At 33.4% G+C, this 26,853-nt stretch overlaps 2 protein-coding genes across 2 annotated transcripts; one reads left to right on the top strand and one right to left on the bottom strand.

Moving 5' to 3' along the window:
* Positions 1-10,225: 10,225 nt before the first annotated feature.
* On the bottom strand, positions 10,226-24,206 carry LOC126891754 (uncharacterized). The gene is made up of 2 exons (XM_050661043.1): positions 23,734-24,206; positions 10,226-10,460 (listed from the first exon to the last, which is right to left on the bottom strand). Exons 1-2 carry the CDS (start codon positions 23,972-23,974, stop codon positions 10,297-10,299), a joined length of 405 nt encoding a protein of 134 aa, XP_050517000.1. The 5' UTR covers positions 23,975-24,206; the 3' UTR covers positions 10,226-10,296.
* Positions 24,207-26,121: 1,915 nt separating this feature from the next.
* On the top strand, positions 26,122-26,853 carry LOC126891553 (uncharacterized). The gene has a single exon (XM_050660728.1). The coding sequence runs from the start codon at positions 26,122-26,124 to the stop codon at positions 26,851-26,853; it is 732 nt and encodes a 243-aa protein (XP_050516685.1).

Raw genomic sequence — 26,853 nt, 5'->3', positions numbered from 1 at the left:
TTTTTCGGAAATTTGTAAAAGATTATAAGGTATTTATCTAAACAATCATTTTTTCAAAAATTTTCATTTAACTAAATATTACATGATTGATTACAGAAACAGTCCTTTCACATGACATATGTTTAGCATTTTGAAAATATTGGAATATTTTTGAAGTTTGCAGTAAAACTAAGATTTTTGTTTATATTGGTATTTCAGCCCCGATTACCTACTAATACCGTAACTTTAGACGGAACTTTTAGACAAGACTTTTAGTATTTTTTATGTAGATGGAACTTCTAAGGTACCTAATTTTAAGTTATAGTATAATTATTGAATAAAACATTAAATTGTCTTTCTGCTGTTTTAATTGCCTGCGAAATTTCATCAAAAATCCCGCAACATATAGTTGGAAATACCCACGTAACTATAATTTGTCAATTTAGTTCCTATTCCAATCAAGAGATGGCGTTAATTCGATCCGAAAGATTAACATAGCCGTGGACCGTCTAGAGTCTAGAGTCTAGTCTAGAGTATGTATGGTTTGTGAGATGGATGTTCTGAGTAGTATCTAATACGACTTTATAGTATTTAATACGACTTAAATATAAAATATACGAATAAAAAGTATTTTTATTTCAATAACTATACTTTAGATTTAGTATTTTTTATGTTAGGTTAGTAGTAATATCAATAATAACAATGTATCTGTGAACATATAGTTAAATTGTCTATTTTATTGATTATACATTATGATAATATTGTTTTTAAATAATATATTCTGTAAGTAATGAAATCCAACAGACATCATTAATTAAAATAAAGAATTATGGATAATATTATTTGTTCAATAAACAACAAAGAAAACTATCTGACAAGTAATGCCATTCACGTGGCCATGATGGAAGTTCCATTCTAATGTGTTGACAGTGCTCTTACGTCAGAAATTTTTACCTACGTAATCTTGCTTTTATAGTAAAAAGACTATACATATGAATAGGATCGTTTCCAACTTGATGCCTATGCTTTTTGGATGTGATGTATCAAAGTTGCGCGTGAAGTTAGGCGTGTTGATGACAGTTGAGATTTTGGGGTGGACCCGTATTTTGGCATAGGGCATTCCAACGGGTCGCGGATCTTTCCCCAACTGTCATCAATACGACTACTTCACGCGACTGATAGTTTCTGCCTTTTCGGAACGATTTTTAAAAACAATTTTTTAAAAATACAAGTGCGAGAATTTACTTTATTGCGATCTAATAATTACAATATAAAAAATGCGACTTTACTCTACAAAGAAATATATCAGACTGAATTATATTCAATGAAATGAAATACATTACACATTTGAAAAATAAGCAATAATACACAGGTTGCAGTTTGGAAATAAGGTCGACCATAGTTCAGGTGCTGACACATCGGATTCAGGGTATTGGCCTATATGGGGTCAATGGATATAACTCCTCCACCCTTAGTTTCTGGAATTTTTCATGGAATTGAAAAATGACCTAGGTTGGGCCTCTGGTAGATTTTCTTCAGGATCATCTTCTTGGATGTGAACATTCTCCATGGTACTATCGTCTTTTCTTTGTGATTTCGTTCTTCTTTTTATAAATTTAATAACAAAATATGCAAGAATTATTATAATCAAAAATATTACTGTTAGGTTCCAAAAATTAGGATGAGTGATTTTTGAGTTTTTAAGTATTAATGTTTTAATTTCTTCTTGTTTCTTCTTAATTAAATGAATCTTGTCCAGTTGAACATCTTGGATATGGACTTCGGGAATCTCTTCTTGGTGGGTATGAGGAATAACTATATTCGGAAGTAATAGTGGCTGACTTTCGGAAATGAGACGATTATTGCTAAATGTTTGATTTTCTGTGCTAAACTGGCATTGGAAAGGAACTGTGATGAGATAATTTCCAGAAATTAATTGAAGGTCTGTGTTAGTACAGTTCATTTGAATTTTGGTTTTGGTTACCAAAACAGCGATGTAGTGGGACTCATCTATTTGCTGGATCATATTTCTTGAAATGTGAACTTCTATTCTTTGGCATCTCGTAGGATTGGATTTTAGTTGAAGGAGTTGAAATAGACAGTCTTCTTCACTTTTGCTTCTTAGAGGATTTTCGGGACAGAAGAATTTGGGCTTCAGGTTTGAGCATGGTACAGATGTGTATTGGTAAAAATTTTCATTCATTATCAGATAAGTGTTAGGGGGCACTATGGTAGTATGATTTACAGTAGGAATCGAGTATAAATGATAGTAGGAAAATTCGTCGGGATAAGCTATTGGAACATGGACAATGAAAACAATCGTCAAGTTAGAGTAGTACGCTTCTGTCTCTAAGATATTATAATAATTATGTATATCTGATGTGATATTTGGATAAATTAGTTCGTTTCTTGAATGATATTCTAAAATTTGAGTTAATATTGACTTTAGTTCATTAATTTTTACTATACTACTATTTAAAATACCTAGTCTCGCAAATGTTATAGAGTTTTCTACATCTGTTAGTAACTGTACTATAATATTTATACTTATACTTAATTAATCTAAAATATTTCTAGTTATAAGAAAATCTTCAAAATTAAAAATAAACTTATTAAGGTTTGAACGAATAGATTCTAAACCAGAGAAAATTACTTCTTGGTTAATTTTTATGAGAGAAATAGTATTATTAAAATTCTCTACAATCTCAGTCGATAATGAAATTTGTTTATTAAGTTTAGTTACAATTTTATTTTGGTTACTTTTTAGTTCTTCTAGTGCGCTATCATAATGTTTTGTGTCTTCTGTATCTAGGTTTCCTGTGATACATTTAATTATTGAGCCTAGTCCGTCTATAAGACCTCTTTTTGCCCTGTGATCAGGTAAGAGTGATTGGAGTTTTTGTTCAGCTAGTTGTAGCTGGAAGAAAAGGACGCGATCAAAATTTTCTAATTCGGAATAATAAGGACTACTAAGGCCGTCTTTAATTGCAGCTGTCACATTTTGGTAGGAAAGTCTTAGAGTATTAATTTCTTTTTGAATTGGTTCTAAATTAACATAATGGATAAATTAATGAGTACTAGATTTAATTTTTGTAGTGCCTAATTTATAAGGAAGTATTCCGGGATTATCTTTGAGATTCGTAAAGGTGATTTCTTTATTCTCGACTTGTTGAAGGCCCAGGATCATCATCGTTGTCATTAAGAACCTGTAAGAGTTTTTTCCGGTTAGTTTTTGGTCGTTTTAAATTTTGTTTGTGTAAAAGTCTTTTTGGAGTAGCAACTTTAATTTTTGCATCTTCAACAACGTTATCTTTCATAAATTTGGGATTAAGTTTATTTCGTACCAGTGTAGTATTTTTCCTGTAAACATCACTTCCTTCTTCGTATGTGAGTGGTTCATGTCGATCTCTATTATTATATTCGATACTTTTGTCTTTTTGTTCGATCAATTTTTTATTAAGTTCTTTATAGATTTCTTTGGTCCTATCTCTATGTTTTTCTATGTAGTTATTAATTAGTTTTTGGTTTATATTTATATCAAAAATTTCTTTAGTGTTAATGTGGCCATTTATAATATCTATCGGCTTTTGTTGAGTTACGGAGTGTATTGAGTTATTATAGCCTAAAATAGCATAAGGCATTTGATTTAGGATATCAATTTTTCCATCAGCTTTGCTTCTAATTATTCGTAGATGTTCTATTAGAGTAGAATGAAATCTCTCTATAGCTCCTTTAGATTGGGTACTGTTTGTAGTTACATAATGAGTTTTTACTTTATGTATGTCGAAAAATTCTTGTACAACGGAGTTTTTTAATTCTGTGCCTCGGTCCATAGTTACAAGATCAGGAATTCCATGGTGTGTCATGAAGGTTAGAAAAGCTTTTATGATTTCAGTACTTGTCAATGCTGAAAGAGGGTATGCTTGACCGTATTTAGAAAATGTGTCTATTATAGTAAGAAACTTTTGGCCTTGGCTTGAAAAAGTGTCTGCAAATATTATTTCGAATGGTTTTGAAGCTGTGGGAGTAATCATTAGTTTTTGATTTGGCGGATTACGATCATATTTATTTACTTGGCAAATATTACAATTATTTATAAAATCTGTTACTTCTTGTTTTATTCCTGGCCAATAATAGGTGCGTTTGATCCTAGTTTCTGTTTCTAGAATACCTCGGTGATTGGTTTTTCCTTCGTGAAATGACCTTATTTTTTCATGTTGTTCATCTTTATTTACTATATCTTTTAAGATGCTGTTACATTTTAACTTGTAGGCAGAATTTTTAAAAGTGTTTTTTAAAGTTTCTAATATTTCTGGTATAAAAGTGTCTTCCTTGAAGTACACAGCGTATTTGTATTTTGGGTCAATGTAATTTTTAAATATATTTATAGTTTCTTCTAAAATATTATTTTTTGAAATTTGGATATAAAGTCTTTTTCTGTTAGGAAATATTTTTTCAATTTTTGGTTTGACGGCTGAGTGTAAAACGAAATCAATTACAATTTGGTGATCAAAAACATTAAGATGCTTATCAGAAATGAGCATTCCTAGTATTGGATCTTCTAAACTAGTATGTACAGTTTCTCCGTCATCATCATCATCATCTTCTTCAATATCGTTGTCTTGGTTATTTCCTTGTTCTGTGTTTTCTTCGTTAATGTTGTCGTCGACATTTACAGCCATCGAATTGCTATCATCATCGTCGTTTTTCGGAGTTTTATTAATTTCTTCCATATATTTTAAAAATTCATTACAATGAATCTCTATTCGAGATAGGGAGTCTGCATTTGCATTGCAACTTCCTTTCTTGTATTCAATTACGTAATCAAATTCCTCTAATTTTAAACGCCATCTCACTAATCGTGAATTCGGTTCTTTAAGAGACATAAGCCACTGTAAGGGTTTATGATCTGTCATAATTTTAAACTGTCTTCCAAAAAGATAAGGTCTAAAATACTTAGTTGCCCATACTATCGCGAGAAGTTCTTTTTCTATAACACTGTAATTTTGCTCGGAGTCATTTAATGTTCTCGAGGCATAAGCTACTGGTTTATCTTGACCATTTACTAATTGAGATAATACAGCTCCTACTGCTACATTACTTGCATCTGTAGTTAAAATAAAATCTTTATCAAAATCTGGATATTGAAGTATAGGTTCATTAATTAATAGATTTTTACAATCTTCGAAACATTTTACAAATTCTGGAGTGTGTTCTATCTTAGCATCCTTTTTTAAGCATTTCGTTAATGGTTTAGTTAATCTGGCAAAATCTTTTATAAATCTCCTGTAATATCCTAGCAATCCTAAAAATCCTTTTATTTCGCGTGCAGTTTTTGGAATTGGGTATTTGACAATTGCATTAATTTTATCTGGGTTTGGCTTCACACATTCTGTAGTTACAATGTGACCAAGATAGGCTACTTCCTTTCTGAGAAATTCACACTTATCTAGTTGTATTTTAAAATTATTTTCTTGCAAACGTTTAAAAACTTTGTCTAAATTTACAATATGCTCTTGAAGTGAGGTAGAAAAAATAATTATATCGTCTAAGTAGACAAGACAGATGTCATCTTGAAGACCTCGCAGAATATCGTCCATAACTCTCTGAAAAGTTGCAGGAGCATTCTTGAGCCCAAATGGCATACGAACATATTCATAATGACCATTCTCAACATTGAATGCTGTCTTGGGAATATCGTCTGGGTGCATCTCAATCTGGTGAAAGCCACTAGCTAGATCAAGTGTACTAAAATAGTTGCATCTGCCTAATTTATCAAGTGTATCGGTGATATTTGGTAACGGATATTTGTCTGGAATTGTTTTTTCGTTCAGCTTCCTATAGTCTACAACAATTCTCCATTTCTTTTTTCCTGACGCATCTGCTTTTTTTTGGGACAACCCAAATGGGACTACTGTACGCTGAATTACTGGGTCTAATGATTCCTTGTTCCAACATTTTGTTTATTTGACTATTTACTTCTGGTTTATGAACAAAAGGATATCTATACGATTTACTATAAATAGGTAGTTCATCCTTAGTTTTAATAACATGTTTAACTCTATTGGTAAATGTAAGGGGTTTATCTTCGCTATGAAAAAGATTAGAGTATTTATTGCAAATTCTGAGAATATTTTGTTTTTCTTCAGAGTTCATATGAGAGGTACGGATTAAATCTTCGATATTAATATTTTCTGTTTCATCGGCAGGCACTATATGGAATAATTCATGACAATTTTCGTCAAAAGGGACAGTATCGATTGGAGCATCTAATGTGACAAAAATTTCATCTTGAGTTCGGTTAAAGATTTCTACTAGGGCAAAACCGTCTATTGCATTCGAAAGACATGCAGGGATTACACATTTTTGGATTGTTTGGTCAGGGATAAATATACATCCTGATTTTTGGGAAACTGGAATTTTGGCTACACTACAAGATAAGGGGTCCAATTTTTGTTTAAAGATTATCTTTAGATCAGATTTATAGTATGTTATCGGGATACTGGAATATGGAGTAGTTAATTGGGAATTTACGAAATCCAACTTAGCGTTTAGATATTTTATATTATCTAGTCCTAAAAGGCCATCAAAACTTCTATGAAAATCAAAAAGGTGGAATTTAATCTTACCTTCCTGATTGAATTCTGAAAAGATGGGGATTTCTGCACAAAAGTCCTTTTTTGTACTTTGAAATACTGCAGAGACAACAAAGGGTTCGTAATAGATAAAATTTTTATAAAAGAAGTTAGCTTTTTCTGGATTTAAGAAAGATTTAGAGGAACCGGTATCTACCAGTAATTTTAAGGGAGGATCTTGAATTTGGATATAAGGCAGTTCTCTTTTATTTGTGGAAAAATTTAATTCTATTAAGTCTGTTGATTTTGAAAGAGGCTGTCTTGAAAATTTTGATTATGCTCTTCGTTAGCATCATCATAAGCTTCTTGATCAGGGGTATTTTGGATATTTTGATCAATATCGATGGATTCGTACTCGGTATTATACAGTTCTTCGAATGTGAAGTTTTGATTTGGATTTCTGGGGTTGTGGAAATTATTTCTGAATCCTGGTGTACTATTTCTAGTATTCGTACTCATAGGAGTAGATGTATTTGGGGCAAAATTGGAATTTGGTCGCCAAGTATTATTTTGAGCTGGCTTGTTAAAGGTTTGGAAATTATTTTTGAATTGGGGAGTACTATTTCTAGTAGATGTACTCATTGGAGTGGGTCGGTTAGGAACAAAATTTGGGTTTGGTCGCCAAACATTTTGAGCTGGCCTATTAGAATTATTTTGGAAATTAGGCTGAAAGTTTTGAGTATTGTTCCTTTGATACTGATTTGATTGCGAAGGTTGAAAATGTCTATCATTGCGAGGATCTGTTTGAGAATTTGGATAAAAGTTATAGTTTGCGTTTCTAGACCTGTTACTATTATTATTATTATTATTGAAATTTTGACTCTTTTGGTAGTATTTAATGTTATCTTCTTCTTTAATGAATTGAACAGCTTGTTCAATGGATTTCGGCCGCATTGCCCTAATTATGGGCCCTAAAGGTTCTCTTAAACCCGCTAAGAATGTTTTTAGTGCTTGTTTATTAAAAAATTCTCTTTTATATGTGCGCTCCTGACCAAGATGGTGTAAATCAATATAATTACATATGGAATTTAATAAATCGAGCACCTTCTCATGAAACTGATAAGGTGATTCGTTTGGTTTTTGTTTTAAATTAACAAGATCTTGATTAAGGCAATTTTCATCTCTTTGGTCGGCAAAATTTAAAATTAATGTATTTTTTATACCATCCCAATCAGTATAGCCGCTAATAGCAATAATTTCTTCAGCTCTTCCTTCTAGTTTATTTAAAATTCCGTTCAATAGCAAACAATTTTGAAAATTACTAGGGTTATTTGTATCGAAATAATGCCTTAAGATTGATTCAGTTGCATTTATGAATCTGTAGAGTTTATTTATATTTCCATCAAAACGAGGAATAATCGCCAAATTGGCAATATCTAATTTAGGTACAATAATAGTAGTATTTGAATTATTTGGTGAAGTCATCTTATCTTTATTTATTGCTTTTCTTTCCTATATACTAATCTATCAAAAAATAAAATAATAACTAATACTACACTTGACTATTATTTTCGCAAAAGGATTCAATAGACAAGAGGAGTCTGATAAAAATGAACAAAAAATTTTTAGCTTACCACATGTATGCACTTCTGCTTGTTCCTGGAATTCTGGATGTCCGAATGGAGCCCAAAATCACTGACAGTTTAAAAGTTTATGAAAAACGGAAACCCGGTTCTTTTTTCGTTTAAGAGTTAAAACCCACGAATATCCTCAATGGAATTCGACGAAAAATCCACTAAGACTGCGCCACTGATAGTTTCTGCCTTTTCGGAACGATTTTTAAAAACAATTTTTTAAAAATACAAGTGCGAGAATTTACTTTATTGCGATCTAATAATTACAATATAAAAAATGCGACTTTACTCTACAAAGAAATATATCAGACTGAATTATATTCAATGAAATGAAATACATTACAAATTTGAAAAATAAGCAATAATACACAGGTTGCAGTTTGGAAATAAGGTCGATCATAGTTCAGGTGCTGACACATCGGATTCAGGGTATTGGCCTATATGGGGTCAATGGATATAACTCGCGTAATTTTGATAAGAGAATTACAAAAAAAATATGCATTGAAATCCAGATCCCATAATTTTTTAAGCGTTATAAAGTGAGTACAAAGACATACATATTTCTTTCTTTGTAATCACAGCTTCAATTTACCGTACACTTTTCGTAGACTCTGCCGATAAGGTAGAGTCGTGTTGGGAAAACATCCGTGACCGCATTCCAACATGCTGTCATAATTAAATCAATATGGCGGCTAGGAGGCAAACATAAATGTTATTCTATCAGTTCTAAACTATAATATACATTATAGACTTATTCGCGCAGCATGCCTCGAACGCATCATTGATGTTGATTATAGTTACTTTCGAGTATTCGTTACAAATCGTTACTTTTGTATTTGAGTACCGGTAATCATATCCTGTGCTGGGTCTAGTTTGCATGGAGGAAGAGCTCTGAATTGGGTAGGGGTTTTTCAGTACTTTGTGAAAGACAGACCTGGGTGGGGAAGTCCTTAACTCCAACACGGCGCGTCCCAATGGCTGATAGGGAACGTTCCTGTAGATATACAGGACAGGTACGAATAAGGCTTCGCCAAATAATTACCGGAGGATCAATTGAGGACATGACACAGGACAGCAGCTGTGCCATTAGTGGCTCGCGGCCAGTGCCGGTTTATCCACTGGGCGCTTGGGGCGGGCGCCCAGGGGCCCGTTCCTTTTAATTATAAAAAAATAAAGTCGCTAAATAATTTACATATTCTCCGAAAAAATATAAGTTCTTTTAAAAGAGGAACAAAATAACTCCTTTTAAAATAGTTAAACGAAAGACAAAAATAGATATACATAAATCTAATTTATAGATAAATAATAGATTATTCTCGAAAACGCCAATACAAAAACAATAGGTATGATGTATGATCGAAGCCAAGATCGGTGGGATATGCGCATTTTATCAATGAATTTCGATATTTTTAAGACATTCCAGAAGCCGCTACAGATATAATGTTTTAACAACCCATTAATCATTCCGAATTAGTTGATGGATATTAGTACAGTTAAAATAATTACGCCGATAATGATTTAATGACTGAAATTTTTTAAAGTTTTTTCTACTTTAATGACAAAAAAACAAGCTCATTAGCAGAACCCAATTAAAAATTATTTTGCACATCATATTTGAAACATTATTTGGTTGCAAAATCTCATTTTTTGGCAAAAAAATATATTAATGTGTCTGGACTAAATTAGAGTTCTGTTTATCTTAAAAGAGATATATTACTATCAACATTAACACAGTGTTGCCAAACTGAATTTTGTAAATTTTAATCCCAGCAATCTCCGAGGGTACAATACATACTCTTTCAAACATTCAGAATTAAAGCGATTACAAAAACTGCAATTTGGCATTATACAGTGGCCTCTAAGGCTAGCACTCCACTCGCGATTTGTAGTCGCAGCGACAACAAAAATCGCTGTCGCAGAAAATCTAGGGTCTAGAAAATTAGTCGCTGTTTTCAGAATCGCGAATTGAATGCTACAAGGATGTAACATCAGCTTTTAGATGTTTTTTTAATCTAGAGATAAAGAAGAAGTCAAGACGTCAATTAATACTTTATGCGAGAAACATAAAAACGATGTTGATGAAACCAAAGAGAACATGCATAATGAAATTACCCATTTTGTAACGTTATGCCAAAATTTGAATAAACATCATACAATTTATGAAAAATTTGATTCTTCCAGGATGTAAAAACAACTTTTCCCAATATTTGAACTGTACTGCAAAATTTGACGATACCAATTTCTAATGCGTCAGGCGAGCGGTCTTTTTCAGCTAAAAAGAATAAAAACATATTTAAGGTCAAATATGGGTCGAGAAAACCTAGACGCATTATCACTATTGTATATAGAGAATGAAAATCTGGAGAAACTGAATTGTGATAATATTATATGGCAGTTTGCGAATGCCAAATCAAGAAAAAAAAGAATGTGTGTGTACTTTGTACGCACGTAAGAAGTTATACTTCTATTATATGATTATATGATTATAAACGAAATTAATATACTTTTTATTTATATTTTATATAAATATTAAATTAATTTATACTTACTACGTCTCAAACATTTTTATTAAAACAGTGCCAAAAATTAAAATAATAAAAAAATAAAACACACACAAGTACATTAAAAATGCCACAAATGATTTCTGAACATTAATTGTCGGAAATTTTTTTAACTAAATACGTATTTTCTGAAAATAAAATTATATAATAAATATATGTACTTACAATCATAAAATGTATAAAAAAAAATAAAAAAATAAAAGTTTCTATTGGGATTCGAACCAACTTACCAAGCGGCTGGTATTTGCGTTGTATTGGGAGTCACCCGCATTAAAACTTAGCCACAGAGACAGCTTGTCATTATGTGCGAAGATCGTCTAACTAAACAGATTAACCTTTTGACATTTTTAACTTATGTAAATCAAATTATTTTGATTTTGAATTGAAATGATTTAGAATTGAAAAAATACAACAAAACATAGAGTAAGAAAACAATATAGTAGGTGAATATTATTTAACTAAAAGTATTACATACTACTTATGTATTTTGGTAGGTTCAAGGTAGGGTATCGGAGCCCGTATAACGACTAATAAATTTCGCAATCACTTGCGTCGTGCAAAGTGGCTATGTTCAAATATCATAACAAAATTTGATCAACTATTTATAAAACACTTACCAGTGAAAGATTCTTTAGCTTTGAATAAGCGAGATCTGCGGCACTCATACTAGTCACAGTTTGATGAGCTTTCACATTGGCATGCAACAATCATCTCTTCTATGTAAATAAGTCCAAAAATATAATATGAAAACTATTTAAAAAGGCAGTATAACCATTAACTAACTTTTTGTTTGTTTGTTTCTCTTCCAACAAATTTTAAAACGCAACAAGCATACATTATAACCAAACCACAGTCCCACAGCTGTGCCACAGCTGCCATATTGGATAATTTTTGTCATGTCATTTGAACATCCAATCAGAACAAAGTTATAATGCGCATGCGCCCGGTCGCTAGGTTTTCCCATATAAAATTTCACCGTCATTACGCCCGTAAAGAAGTATAACTTCAAACAGTGATCAATTTTTGTCTTTATGTATTTTTTAGAATATGTTTTTTGCTTGTCATGTGTTGTTTTGTGGAACTTTCTGTTTTTTGTTTAGGTTTTTAAATGTATTTTTGGATTATTTTTTACGTTTGCTATTCTTCTTGCTTGTTTAAAAAAATATTTCATGAATTTTACAATAAACCTTTATAGTTAATGCATGTATTTTTTTGTTAAAAAACTGACAACGAATATCAATAAAGGGGGCCCCTAAACCTCCAGCGCCCGGGGCCCGAAGTTAGGTTAAACCGGCACTGCTCGCGGCTAAGGAATACAATTCCTAACAGGTGCGGTGCCATAAACTCGCAGGCGAAAATCAGATAGTGATTTAACCGGCTGCGATACTGCGAACCTAAACCTAAATCAAAACCGAATGTGCGCCGGTATAAGGAATCAACCGTTACCAGGAGGTAGGGAAGGGCACTCTATTGTCCTGGGGTTGAGAAATCGGCCCCGAATGCGGATGAGCTGAAAATTCAGTCAACGGCAGTGGAATCAGGAAAACAACGGGAAACTACCTGATTATAACTTCCCTAGTAACTCACGATGACAGATGTTGATAATGTAAATATATTTACTAATCATGGGACTCGGAATCCAAGATTCGGCGTGGGAAACAGAAGGGTTTCCTCAGTCGTCAACAAGCGAATTCCCTGTAATTCATCAAATTTGGTAATAGATAAGGAATGTTTAATAGCGACTTGTATTACAAGTATGTTTGAATCTGGAAAGATTCACAATACGATCAAGGAAATGCGAAGGTTAAATATAAATATCTTAGGTATAAGCGAGATGAGGTGGCCTGATTCTGGCCATATGACGACAGATAATTATGAAATTTACTACTCTGGTGAAGAAGGTCCGCAACATAGAAATGGTGTGGCATTTATTTTAGAACAAAATGTCGCAAAATCAGTAAAAAATATCGTGCTATACTCAGATAGATTAATAATGTTACAAATAAAAACAAATCGTACAGACTTAAACATCATTCAGGTATATGCACCTACACAACAATATGACGATGAAGTTGTCGAAAGCTTTTATTCAGATCTAGACTATTTATTATCACTCACAGGAAGCCAAGATATAAACATTTAATTGAAGGATTTCAATGCCAAGGTTGGAAGGGGTAGTGAAGAAGATGTCGTTTGCAAGTTTGGTTTAGGAACGAAAAACGACCGTGGATATAGAATGATTAGATTTTGCGTAGAAAAACAATTAGTAATATCCAACACTTTTTTTGACTTGCCTAAGCGACGACTTTACACCTGGAAATCTCCTATGGACCCTTGTGGAAGAATAGTAAGAAATCAAATTGATTATATCAAAAAGATATAGAAATGCTATCTTATCCTCCAAAACATATCCAGGAGCGGATGTACCCTCCAACCACAACTTACTAGCAGCTAAAGTATTACTTAAATTTAAAAAGATTAAAACACCCAAAATATCTCCTAGGATCAGCAAAGATAAACTTTCAAATGCGGAAGTGAAAGAAATAGTAACCGATAAATTAAAAGATCAGTTTCAGAAATTGGGAAATAAAAATTCAGAAGAACAATTATGGGAGTCATGCAAAGAAACATTGGAAAAAGTCCAAGAAGACCATCTAATGGAAAATCAGCGTAGGAATAGACAACAGTGGATGACAGAAGAGATATTGAATTTAATAGATGCAAGAAGAAAATATAAGAATGCTAATCTGACAGAATACAAAAAGCTAAACAGTATGATTCGAAGAAAAATAAGATCAGCTAAATCAGAGTGGCATAAACAACAATGTAAAGAAATTGAGAACTACGAGCGTATCTATGACGCATTCAATATGCACAAAAAACTGAAAGAAGTTGCAGGACTGAATAAAAAATGTAATCCTCCACTAATCGAAGATAAAAACGGAAAAATTATAATCGATATCGAAGGTCAACTAATACGATGCGATGGACTGAATATATAAAGGAATTATTCGATGATGAAAGAAGCGAACTAGAAACGCTAAATGGCATAAGCGGTCCTCCAATAACTAAGGAAGAAGTGCAATACGCTATAAAGAACACAAAAAACGGCAAGGCGATTGGACCAGATGGGATTTACGTAGAAACACTAAAGCCTTTAGGTACCGACGGCATTAAGATACTTACGAAATTATTCAACTTAATCTACGAAAGCGGAAAGATTCCTAAAGATTGGCTTAAATCCTCATTTGTTGTACTACCAAAAAAACACAGCCACAAAATGCAGCGACTATCGCACCATCAGCCTAATGAGTCATGTATTGAAAACTATTCTCAGAATAATTCATCAAAGAATATATAGAAAAATTGAGGAAAGAATCTCAAGTACTCAATTTGGTTTTCGCTGTGGCCTTGGAACGCGCGATGCACTATTCGCAAAACAAGTTTTAATTCAAAGATGCAGAGATGTAAATCATGACGTTTTCATGTTCGCGATTGATTTTGAAAAGGCCTTTGATAAAGTTCGCCATGAAAAAATTCTACATATTCTCAAAACTACCGGTCTGGACGGTAGGGACATTAGAATAATCGAAAATTTGTATTGGGGCCAGGCTGCATGTGTTAGGGTTGGGAATCAGTGCTCTGAAGAAGTAAAAATCAAGCGTGGAGTTCGACAAGGCTGTATATTGGCACCAATGTTGTTTAATCTTTACGCTGAAACAATCTTAAATGAAGTATTGGAAAACGCAAAAGAGGAAATACTCATTAATGGTATGCTTATGAACAATATCAGATACGCAGATGACACCTTGTTACTGACAGGATCAATTGAACATCTTCAAGCGTTATTGAACCGAATGGTGGCATTCTGCACGATATATGGATTCAAACTCAACGCAAGAAAAACAAAGTGTATGGTTATTAGTAAACAGGCAGCCGTAAATAATAATAACTATAACGTAACAATCGGTAATGACTCAATTGAACAAATAAGTAATCTTGTATATCTGGGTACTCATATTAATGGGCTATCCTAGTGTAAAAGTACGAAATTCATATACTTTTTTTGGGAATTTCTAAAATAAACAGTACTGTACCAATTGTTTTGAAAATTTGCATGAGCATTTATTATAAAAAGAAGTACATTCAATTCCAGACAATTTTCATAAAAAAATATTAAAAATTAAACGATTTATCCGCCATCTACTGGCACCGTGAAAATAAAAACATGGCTCCACTGCTGCAGTGATTGGGACTAATAGAGATCCTGAAACATAAAATTTCAAAGTCATTATTGAAATATAAGTTATTTCCTATACCATGAACTAGGATTTTTGAAAAATATTAAAATTTGGAAAAATGACGAAGTGTTGAAAAATTTTATTAAAATTAGCTAAAACATTTTCAGTTTCAAAAACTGTCAAATTGATATTTTTTATCCGATCAAGAAACCCCTAGTTGATGGTATAGAAAATATCTTATATTTCAACAATAACTTTGAAATTTTATGTTTAGTCCCAATCACTGCAGCAGTGGAGCTATGTTTTTATTTTCAAGGCGTCAGTAGATGGTGCATAATTTGTTTAATTTTCAATATTTTTTTGAATGAAAATTGTTTTACATGTACTTGTTATAATAAATGGTCATGCAAATTTTCAAAACAATTGGTACAGTACTTTTTATTTTAGAAATTCCCAAAAAAAGTATATGAATTTCGTACTTTTACACTAGGATAGTCCCTTAATGAAAGCAGGAACCCTAGTACAGAAATAAAAAGTAGAATTGCCAAAGCAAGAACAAGTTTTATGAAATTTAAGAAAATCCTGTGCAGTCATGATCTAAATTTGGAACTTCGCATAAGAATGGTTCGATGTTATATATTCCCAGTACTACTTTACGGGGTTGAAGCATGGACTCTGACAGAATCGCTTTTAAAAAACCTAGAAGCATTTAAGATGTGGGTCTACCGCCGTATTCTGAAGATCAGTTGGGTAGAAAGAGTCACAAACGAAAGGGTTTTGCAACGTTTGAATAAAAGTTGCAAAGTAGTGAACACGGTTAAAAGGCGCAAATTGGAATACTTTGGTCATATAATGCGTCACCCAGAAAAATATGACATAGTTCACCTTGTCATGCAAGGTAAAATAATGGGAAAAAGAAGTGTGGGCTGCCGTAAAACTTCTTGGCTTAAAAACCTACGCCAATGGTTTGGGAAAACTAGCACTGAACTATTTCGTGCGGCTGTAAATAAGACAGTGATTGTTAATATGCTGGGCAACATGAGAGCCAACGATCGACAAGCGGTCTCGGCACCTTAAGAAGAAGAATCATATCGAGAAACGTATTTCTCAGTAGATAGGTATTTTGTATAGGTATTCCGATATAATAACGACCTTCACCGATCTGTTTAAGGGATAAAAATGATTTGATTACTATGATTACTTTTGTATTTGAGTACTAGTAATCATATCGAGAATCGTATTTCTCACTAAAGTAGATACAATAGTCGTTACTCGCTCTGATACGATTGGTACGAAGTAATCAAAGTAATCAAAGTAACGATTTGCCTCTCTGTATAGTAATCGTTACTTTCGGTATTCGTAAGTAACAAGTACTTTGTAACGAATAGATACTTTTTCAACATCTCTAGTATCCTGAACTTACCCAGAGGGTATGGCATAAAAAATGTTGGATAAATATAATATTTCAGTTAAATAAGGGAAAAGCTTCAATTACGACTTTTGGGTCCCCAGACAAAGACGAGTATTAGTAATATCGTTGTGTTGATGACTCATTTGTGAAAAATTTGCTCTTGTAGCACTGTTTCCCCAAAGTGTCGATATATAAAAAAAATAATTGTTATTTTTTATGTACTTCACTAGATAGTTTTGTATTTCTCAACCTTAGGTAATATTAGGTTTGTTCGTAGTACGATCCAATCGATCAGCAACCGTTGCCAACCATCAGACGCATGCGCAGTTAACAGTTAGCGCTGCGCAGTTAACAGTTCGAGTTCGTAGACTACGAACGCGCTTGCGTCTGACGGTTGGCAACGGTTGCTGATCGTTCTACGAACAAACCTATTAAATCTTAACTTTCTTATACTAAATTCGCTCTATCGAGATTTACTTTGACACTGACGTTAGTAATTTCTTTTTTGGGAATTTCAGTTGTCAGAAGTGACTGGAAATTACTACACAACCAACGCACCTGCTCATAGCCAATATTATTAATAGTAAACAGACATAAAAATAACATAATTAAACCTTAGGCCAATCAATAATGAGAAAATTATTTATTGTACAAAATAAAAAAATTTTGTAGAAATAAACTCCACAAAATTTTATGAGATCAGTAGACACTCCCACTATTTCTAATAATTCTTCTTTTTTAATGAAAGATTAAGTTGATTTTAGCAGTTAATAGTGTGAGGTAGGAATTTTTGTGTTGTATGTTTCCTATTCCGAATATGTCAAAGTGAATCTCGGTAGAGCGAATTCAGTATATTATGACTTTTTGAAGTGAATACCATGCCCCGGAATCTCATATGGAAAAATTGGGGAATTTCCCCCACCACTTCCACACCGCTCAGCTAAATAAAGAGAAACGACAGCCTTTCTCGCTCACGAAGACTTTAACCAATCATTTATGTTAAAACACCATACCTGAATGTCACAAATAAAATAATCAAACGAGGCTTAACTCGATTGTCAATTCTTCAAAAGTAATGACAGCTAGAGTTAGTGCAAGTACAAATAATTTTCTATTAGTTTACAGTTTTTATTGTATTATCTGTAACGATTTATTCTTAGTAATTTCAATTTCAGTTGGTTCCTTATCCTTCGTTTATAAAGTGTAGTGTGTAGTTTTGTTTTAGTTGCGAAAGAACTTTGGTGTTGTGTTAATAAAAAAAATAAACATGGTTTATTATTGTTGTGTACAAATCATAGAAAAGTTAGAAAATGCATAGGTAAATAGTAAATAGTAATTAGTTTATAACTGTTTTATCTGAAACAACGAATAAATACACGTACATACTTATATTTAGAAAAAAATTGTCTAACTTTTTTATATCCCTTTTCCTTACTAAATTTGACAGCAAAAATAACATGTTTTGCAACTTGAGAATTCCGAATAATTTATGAGTATTACTTAGATATTATTTAAATAAAATACTTTAACAAGCTTAGTAAGTTTTGGTATTTTATTTTAATAATATAGGTGAGATTATTTCTTGTAAAATATCAAGATATTTTAATTAGTAACGAAATTGCCCGCAAGAGGCGCTAAACGGATAAAATTAATGCTTGTCCATTTGAATTTCCCGCCAAATGGTGATTAGTTAACACATCGCTCGCAAATGGCGTAAGGAACCAAATTTTTACAGTGAGTTGCCTATCTATCTGGTAATACTATATATTATTTATCTATAGTGAATACTTTTTATCGTTCGGTATGAAATTGTGGCGGGTATAAAATCGTATTGGGCATCATTCAAAAATCACAACGCGATAGGTTAGCTTGCGGTTAACCAGCTAGAGGTACATTACTTAAACTTATATAGGTAGGTACGTTATATTACAATAATATGTTTAAAACTGAATAAAGGAATTTGTTTACACCAGGGCTTCTTAAACTTATTCACGAGCCCCATTTATGGTTGTGAGTTTCCTGGCGACCCTATATAAATATAAAAGAAAGATAAATAGAATCTCTCGTCACCCCAGAAATTTGCTACTGGACCTCATTTGGGGTCCTCCAATTTTTTTAATCTATTTATTACTGTTCTATTTTTATTTTTATAGATACTAGTACTAGTCAGTATGATGTTCAAGCTGTTTAATGTTGTCTATCAATCTATTCAATAGTGAAAAAAGATTAAACACTTCAATAAAATAACTTTCTAAAATAGAGTAAAACCTTCATTAACCAAAACATTGTTTAACTGAAACGGCTGACAGTTTTAGTAATTTTGTCCATAAAAAGTAAATTTTAATAGAACTAAAGAAAGCAAATAAATATACAACACATTACGAAATTACCTCATAGTATTTGTTAATACCAACTTTGACCAAGAATACTATGTAATTTGATATAGTCGATTCGCTAAACTCAGACACAACTGGCTAGAGATTTTAGTCGGTAATTTTTTTGTTTTTTGCCAATTTTGAAAAATTTGCTAACAATTTAGTAATTATTAACTATTTAGTAATTTTTTTTGCCAATTTTACCAAAATTGGCAAAATTACTTACTAAAATCACTAGCCAGTTGTGTCTGAGTTTAGCGAATGGACTAGGTATACAAGACGAATACAAAAAACAATGTTATTTTTAACCAAAATTCTTGTATTAATTGTATTAAATTATCCGAAACAGCCCCCCCCCCCCCCCAATTATTTCGGTTAACGGAGGTTTTACTGTACGTCCACCAAGATAATAGCTATCTAATGCCATCCCCTCTTTGTGAACACACACCAAGATAATAGCCATTTCTTGATTATTACATTGACAGTATGTAACAATTATATATTACACATTGACATACATTTCACTTTATGTTTTGATTGAACTTGTTTGAAAATGAATCATTACATTTGGGAAAAGATAAAATGGAACAACTATAATATAGGCAATCTTAAGATTCAACTTCAGCTAAAATAACTGCTAACAACTTTTCCCAAAATAGCCCTTTTTCTATAATTTGTTCAGACTACAAGTCTATCTTTATATTTTAAACATTCTTATATGTACAATCTTATTATTATTCTTGTACATTTAACGATTATTGATTGAAATTACCTATTCCTACAAGAAATAAATAAAAAAGAAAGTATGGCAACACTCTCGAGTCCCAAACAGAATATTCATTTATTCATTCATATGCCGAATAAATATGAAGGCTAGGTTCAACGCATGTCTGTGCAACATGTCCAATATGTTTTAAGAAGCCTTATGAGTATTTTTGTAGTCTATACCTGAAATAGTTTACTTAGTCCAGAGAAATAAGGTTTTTGTTGGGACACTTGACCAGCCAGGTTGTAAATAGGTGTTTTGGGTACTATATACCTAATACATTATAAATACCAAAATGCCTGTCACAGTTCGGACGAGAATTTTATTTATTAACAAAGAATGGTCAAAAATGGCAGTTTTTTCGTTTAAATTGCTACAGACAGAATAGGGTAATTAAATATATTATTTAGAGTATTCATCTTTTAGTAGATGAGCAAAGGTTTCAAATGGCAGTTTTTGAATTTTGGTTCTATCATTTGTTGCTTCAGAAATTGCAAAATAAGAATAAAATTTCGAAAATCAAAACTATGCTATACTTAAATGAACTTAAGGCTTTGATATGACATGAAAAGTTGAGTCAAGCAGTCCATATAATGTACACAAAATTTCAAGATGATTCGTCAAGTAGTTTAAATTTTATTCAATTTGTTTATCCCACAGAGCTTTTTTTGCAATATTATTCATCATCATCATCATCATGCAACCTCTTCTGTCCACTGCTGGACATAGGTCTCTCCCATTCTTCGCCACTATTCACGGTTCTGTGTCTCTTGTTGCCATTTCTTGGATATTCGGTTAATGTCGTCCATCCAGCGTGTTGATGGTCGTCCTCTGCCGCGTTTGTCTTCTCTTGGGCGCCAGTCAATTGATTTTCTGGTCCATCTTGAGTCTTTCCATCTGTAACTGGAAAGTGCAGGCAAGGGACAGAACAGAATATCGTAGAACGCTTGAGATGGTCGAGGCCCTCTAAGGGCTGTAGCACCATGATGATGATGATGATGATGATGAGTCTTTCAGTCGCGCTATGTGACCTGCCCAATTCCATTTCAGCTTGGCTATACGTTCAACAACATCAGTGATACCTGTTCTTTTCCTTAAGTCTTGGTTCCTTATTTTGTCTTTTTTTGTCACGCCGAGAATTGATCTTTCCATACGCCTTTGTGCCACTCGCATTTTTAGTGCTGTTGTTTTTGTGAGCGTGAGAGTTTCTGCTCCGTATATTATAATAGGAAGAACGCATTGGTCAAATGTCTTCCGTTGCATAGCTGTCGGGATGTTGCTCTTAAAGATGCCTCTTAGTGAACCATACGCCGCCCAAGCAAGTGTTATTCGTCATTGAAATTCGCAAGTCTGATTGTCCTTGCCTAGCCTGATTTCATGACCGAGATATATGTACTTTTCTGTCAATTCTACCACTTGATTTTGGATGGTTAGATGTTCGCTGGGAACTAAATTTGTCATAAATTTGGTCTGGCTGATGTTCATTTTTAGACCTATTGTTGAAGATACGTTTTCTAATTCTAGTAGCATTTGTTGTGCTTCACCCAGATCTTCGGTAATAAGTACTATATCGTCGGCAAAACGCAGATGATTGAGCATTTCTCCATCTATTTTTATTCCTCTATTTTCCCACTTTGGCATTTTAAAGGCGTATTCCAGGACCGCTATAAATAATTTAGGTGAGAGAGTGTCACCCTGTCTCACACCCCGCTTGATATGAATTTCTCTGGTAGTATCATGCAGTTTTACATGCACTGTGGCGTTTTGGTATAATGTTTGCACTAACTTTGTAAACCGGTAATCTATTCTACTATTGTTCAGAGCAGTTATAATGCTGTCTAGTTCCACAGTGTCGAAGGCTTTGTGAAAGTCTACGAAGATAAGTACCAGTGGTCTGTTATATTCTATCGACTTTTCTATTAGGGTTTTTACTGTTTGTAGGTGGTCGTTTGTTCCGAATTTTGAGCGGAATCCAGCTTGTTCTCGGGGTTGGTAGAAATCTAACTTTTTTTCCAGTCTTGTCGTAATGATTCAGGTAAACATTTTATAGATGTGGTTGAATAAGCTGATTGGTCTATAGTTTTCTAGGTGCGCCTTGTCTCCTTTCTTGTGTAGTAAAATTGTTACTGCATTGTTCCATGTTTCCAGTATGCAACAATCTGTTAGACAAAGGTTAAACAAAATTTTTATTTGGTTGAGAAGGGCACGTCCACCCATCTATATAGCTTCTATTATCCTTCTTCCCATCTTCTCCTGGCGCTTTGTTGTTTTTCATCTTTTTCATTGAGTCCTGGATTTCGCTTAGTGTGAGATCTGGCATGAGCTCTGAACCCTGGTTGATGATTTTGCGTGATGCAGCGGCTTCCAAATTCTTTTGGTTTTCTCTTTGGCTTGTGTATAGTTCTTGATAGAAGTCTTCAACTATGTGTAGTAGTTCTTCTCTATTTGATGTGGGGACTCCTTCTTTGTTCTTTAGTTTATGTATTTCGCATTTTCCATTGTTTAGCCGTCTTCTCAGGACTTTCAGACTTTTGTTCTCTTCTATAGTTCTCTGGACTTTTTCATTCTTAAATTTCCTTAAATCTTTCCTTATAGCTTTTGATACTTCTTTGTTTATTTTTCGCAGTTCTTCTTCGTCAATGCTTTCGTTTCCTTTGATTTTTCTTCTAGTTTCCATTAGTTGCTTTGTTTCAATGGTTATTTTTTCGTCTTGGCCTCTTTTAGGGCAGCATTTTACTTGAGCCTCTCGAATAGCTTCTACGATATTTTCGTTTAGGGCATTTACATTATTCATGCATTCATTTTGTTGTAGGATTTTTATTCATTTAAATTCGTTGGGTCGTTCCATATTGGGTTGGCTTTTCTTCCTAATCATTTTGGATCTTTCTGTTATTAAGTCAGATAATAACGATACAGTGATTCTACGGGTACCACATGAAACAAGAAGACTTATATTTTCAATATATTAAAAAGTCAATAAAAGTCATTTTTACCTTTGCAAAAATATTTTACTATAGTAGTCATTTTTGGCTTATAAACAATTTGAATAACTTTGTTAATATTGACTCTGGGCTAAATTCCCTTTAATATTAAGAAAACTGGTATCTTTGCATGAATTTTCTGAAAAAAAATTGCCTAGGTCGCTAGGTCAATTAGGGTCAAAGTTTGGATAGGGAGAGAAGCGAAAATATAAGATCATGCAATATAGAAGAGATAAATGGATGGGTGACAAAACTGAAAAAGGAGTGGAACGAATACAATAGTAAAATGGCAGAGGATAGAATAGTACGAATAGCACGAGACAAGTCACTAAATGGACGATGAAGTATTGGCAGACCAAGAAAAAGGTGGTGCGATAATTTAAACAATTTAGGAGGGTAATATTGAAGAAGAAACAGGTCTTAAAGCGGTGCTGGACGATTAAACTGCCACACTAATTTAAGTAAGACATTTTTATATAATAGAGGTATAATATATTACTACAGTAGAACCTCGATTATCCGTCAGGGCACCGGACCAAAGGTATGACGGATAATCGAAAAGACGGTTAACAGAACAATAAAAAAAATGAAAAATTATAGTACAACTCTCAAATTTCATTTGTATGGTTTGTTTGACAATATAAGAGGGATTTGTGTTCGTACAATCGAATCAATTTAAAATATTCTGAAATCTTTGCTTGTTTTACTGTTGCTTCACATTTTGCGACGGATAAATTTCTTAATCGGCACAAGATCATGCAATCTACTTTATTGGCCTTTTCTTGTTGAGAATACCACTCGATGAATTATTGCATATGCGATGCAGTTTCTCTAGATTATTTACGCAAATCTTTGTCAGTTACAATAGGTTCATCAACTTAGCTACAGTCAAATTCCAAGTCTGTGTCAGCTTCTGAATATGTTTGGTCCGCCTTTGTTGCCATTTCAACGATTTCTTTACCTGTCAACAATAGATAGCCGTTTTTGTCCTTATCACAAATCAAATTAACTTTTTTTTATATTTTTTTACCTTAAAATTTTTGCTTATGTGGTCAATACAACTTCTGTATGTACCCTGACGGTTAACAGAGGTGACGGTTAATGGAGAGACGGATAATCGAGGTTCCACTGTACTAACCTTTTATTGGAAGAAGGTACCTCCCCAAGAAGGAAGGTACTACTACTAAATAATATTTTGTTACTTACTAACCATCAACTTTTTGATTTTCTTCAAATGGGTTAAGTTCATTTCCATGTTGTTCTATTTCAGTTTTTATGGAATATTTCTTTAAGTCTTCAAATTCAGAATCATAAGTGTCATTAGTATTACTTTGACTATTAGACTTCTCCTCAATTTCACATTTAAAACCATCCAAAAGGGCATCATCCAAATCATTATACTCTATTTCTACTTTACAGATTTCCTTGCTAATTTCTTGTTTGACTTCCATTTGATTAATGATTAAAATAATTTTACATCCAAAAAGTAAACTGGGACATTAAATTCTGGGGGCCGAGGAAAAGTTAGCTAATCAGCTACAGCTACAGTACAGTACAATTTCAATGCATATTAGCATATTGTGTTGTGTTGTTGTGCATATTTTTGTTTTTTGTTTTTGGTTTGGTTTGGTATCAAAGTTACGCGTGAAGTTAGTCGTATTGATGACAGTTGGGGAAACGTCCGCGACCCAAAAGACAAAGCCCTGACAGTGTTGCCATGTGTTCTTAGAATAAATCGCCCGTGTGAAAGTAGCTTTATATCAAGGCTATGCAAGTCACATGCTATGCAAGTCCGTCTTGCATGGCATGGCATATCTCTTGCCTAGCTTGACCTTTTTACATCAGAGCTATTTCTGTGCAATTTTGGATACCACTTTCATTGTTGCCAATAGAAGAAATATATCAAAATATTAACTTTAGATATTTCACTTGGAAATTTCAGTACATAATTAAATATATTCAAATATAAATCACAAATTACTACATCAAGTAAATACCATTTAAACTTACACAATAAGGTTAAGTTTTTTTCTAAACTATAGATTTTGTCATATTGGCAACATGAATTTTGACAGGACTTGCATCAAAATAGCATGAAAAATAGAACATGTTTTAATTTTTCGTCTAGCACAGGAATTGCATAGAAATAGCGCGTGGGCATGCGCAGTAGCGTGATTTGTCTTGCATGGCTCTTGCCTAGCATGAAAATAGCATAAAGGCGGCGCCAGATATGCGGTATTTGGCAAATACTGAACAAATGCTTGCTAAATATCAAATATTTGAGTGCTCATGAAGTGTTCGTTAAACGGCAAGCACCTTGCACCACATATTCGAGATTTTTCGTATATCGAGCCACTGTGGGAACAGCAAATATATTCTAAACGAACAAAAAAAGGTACAGAATGGATAGTGATACAGAGCTTCTTATAAATTCAGCTGCTTTTGTCATTATGTCTGGTGGAAGTTTATTATTAAATAGCAGAAAAAATCAATTTGCATTCCATATTATAGGTTCATTCAGTGGCGTCGGAACAGTGTGGGCTGGGTGGGCTTGCGCCCACCCATGGATTTTGATGGGTGGGCGCAGCCCACCCATTAAAATGCATGAGATTTTTCTTTTTACATTACATTTTCTATAGAATATTTGATATCAGTTAAGATGATATCATAAAGCTGATATCACTCTTCATTTCAACATTCATATTTCAAACAGTTTCGCGCGCTCATGTTTCACTCACTGTGTGTGCGTTATCAGGGATACTCTCCCTTCTCTCTCTCTTGCTGCCCCTCATCAACAGACCGTTTCGATCAAGAAGGACTGAAGACCTTCATCCGACTTGAAAATCTACTTCTAGATGCTCTTCATGGAAAAGACATTCAGAGCTTGGATGATATCCAAGAGTTATTGAAACCTTTCTCAGACGACTTCGATGCAGATCTTCTCAGAACAGAGCTGAAGATGTTGTCAAGTCTTCAATTGGACCAACGCCCAGAATGTTGTCAAGATTTAGCTGAATTCCTTTCCAAAGAATCTAAAACTGTCAAATCGATGCTTCAGCAAGTCCTTCAACTGCTAATTATCGTGTTGACTGTTCCGGCATCAGCTGCTTCAGCGGAACGTTCGTTCAGCGCTTTGCGACGTTTGAAGACGTACCTTCGCAGTACTATGACCCAAAAACGTCTTAATCATGTGATGCTTTTACATGTATGTCAAGTCCTTTGTACTTAAAGGACGTAAGTATTTGTAATGAAATAATACTCGATGTAAAATACTTTATTTTAAAGAATTATGCACATGGTTTCCATTTTCTATCGCAGTATTAAGTATCTGACAGCTGTCGTTCAGATGACAGTAGTACCAACCTACATTCATGGTTAAGGGAGTTTTACACGAACATAACACCTCCTCCCTTAACCATGAATGTAGGTTGGTACTACTGTCATCTGAACGACAGCTGTCAGATACTTAATACTGCGATAGAAAATGGAAACCATGTGCATAATTCTTTAAAATAAAGTATTTTACATCGAGTATTATTTCATTACAAATACTTACGTCCTTTAAGTACAAAGGACTTGACATTTGGCGACGAGGATAATGGATACAAATATTACAGACACTACATCAACTACAACGCTTCCAACTACAGCCGGTACAAACACGAGTTCCTCGACTACAACTGCGATAGTTGCACCTGCTACAGCTCCAGTAATGTCTACACAAGTTTCTACATTCCAGTTTTCCGTTGAACCTTTTAACCAGACAGCTACAAAATGGTCCAGGTGGGTAAAACGGCTGGAAGGAGCATACAAAGTTTTTAAAATTCCAGAGGAAATGAAATTGCCCTATTTACTACATTACATGGGGTCGGAAGCATACGATACACTGTGTGATAAACTAGCTCCAGAGGTCCCTGAAGACAAGTCATATGAGGATACAGTTAAGTTAATGGATAATTTTTACAACCCTGCACCACTTGAAATTGCTGAAATATTTAGGTTTCAATCAAAAAGACAAGCAGAAGGCGAAAGTATACAAGAATACCTACATTCTCTACAGAAACTTGCCATAAACTGCAACTTTTCCACATATTTAAAAAGTGCTATACGAAATCAGTTTGTTTTTGGTTTACAGTCAAAGAGGATTCAAGCCAGACTATTAGAAACAAAGGGATTGGACTTGGACCGAGCCGTAGAAATTGCAGCAAGCATGGAAACTTCAGAAAAGGATAGTAATCAATTTTCTCACAACAATAATTACAATCAGGCTAGTATAAATGTTTTAAATGCGAAAGCAAAAATCTCTCTAATAATAACTAAACTACTTTAA

The sequence above is a fragment of the Diabrotica virgifera genome, chromosome 9 (genome assembly GCF_917563875.1).
Source record: "Diabrotica virgifera virgifera chromosome 9, PGI_DIABVI_V3a".
NCBI classification, from domain to species: Eukaryota; Metazoa; Arthropoda; class Insecta; order Coleoptera; family Chrysomelidae; genus Diabrotica; species Diabrotica virgifera.
This window is presented reverse-complemented; position numbering and strand designations above follow the sequence as displayed.

Excerpts from the sequence above, each read along its gene's own strand:
- LOC126891553 (XM_050660728.1), top strand. The coding sequence starts at position 26,122 with ATGGATACAAATATTACAGACACTACATCAACTACAACGCTTCCAACT.
- LOC126891754 (XM_050661043.1), bottom strand. The coding sequence starts at position 23,974 with ATGGAAGTCAAACAAGAAATTAGCAAGGAAATCTGTAAAGTAGAAATA. Across the intron at positions 10,461-23,733 it reads AGAAAATCAAAAAGTTGATG|CTGAAAAAGACCGCTCGCCT; the intron begins GTTAGTAAGTAA and ends TATTCTTTTTAG.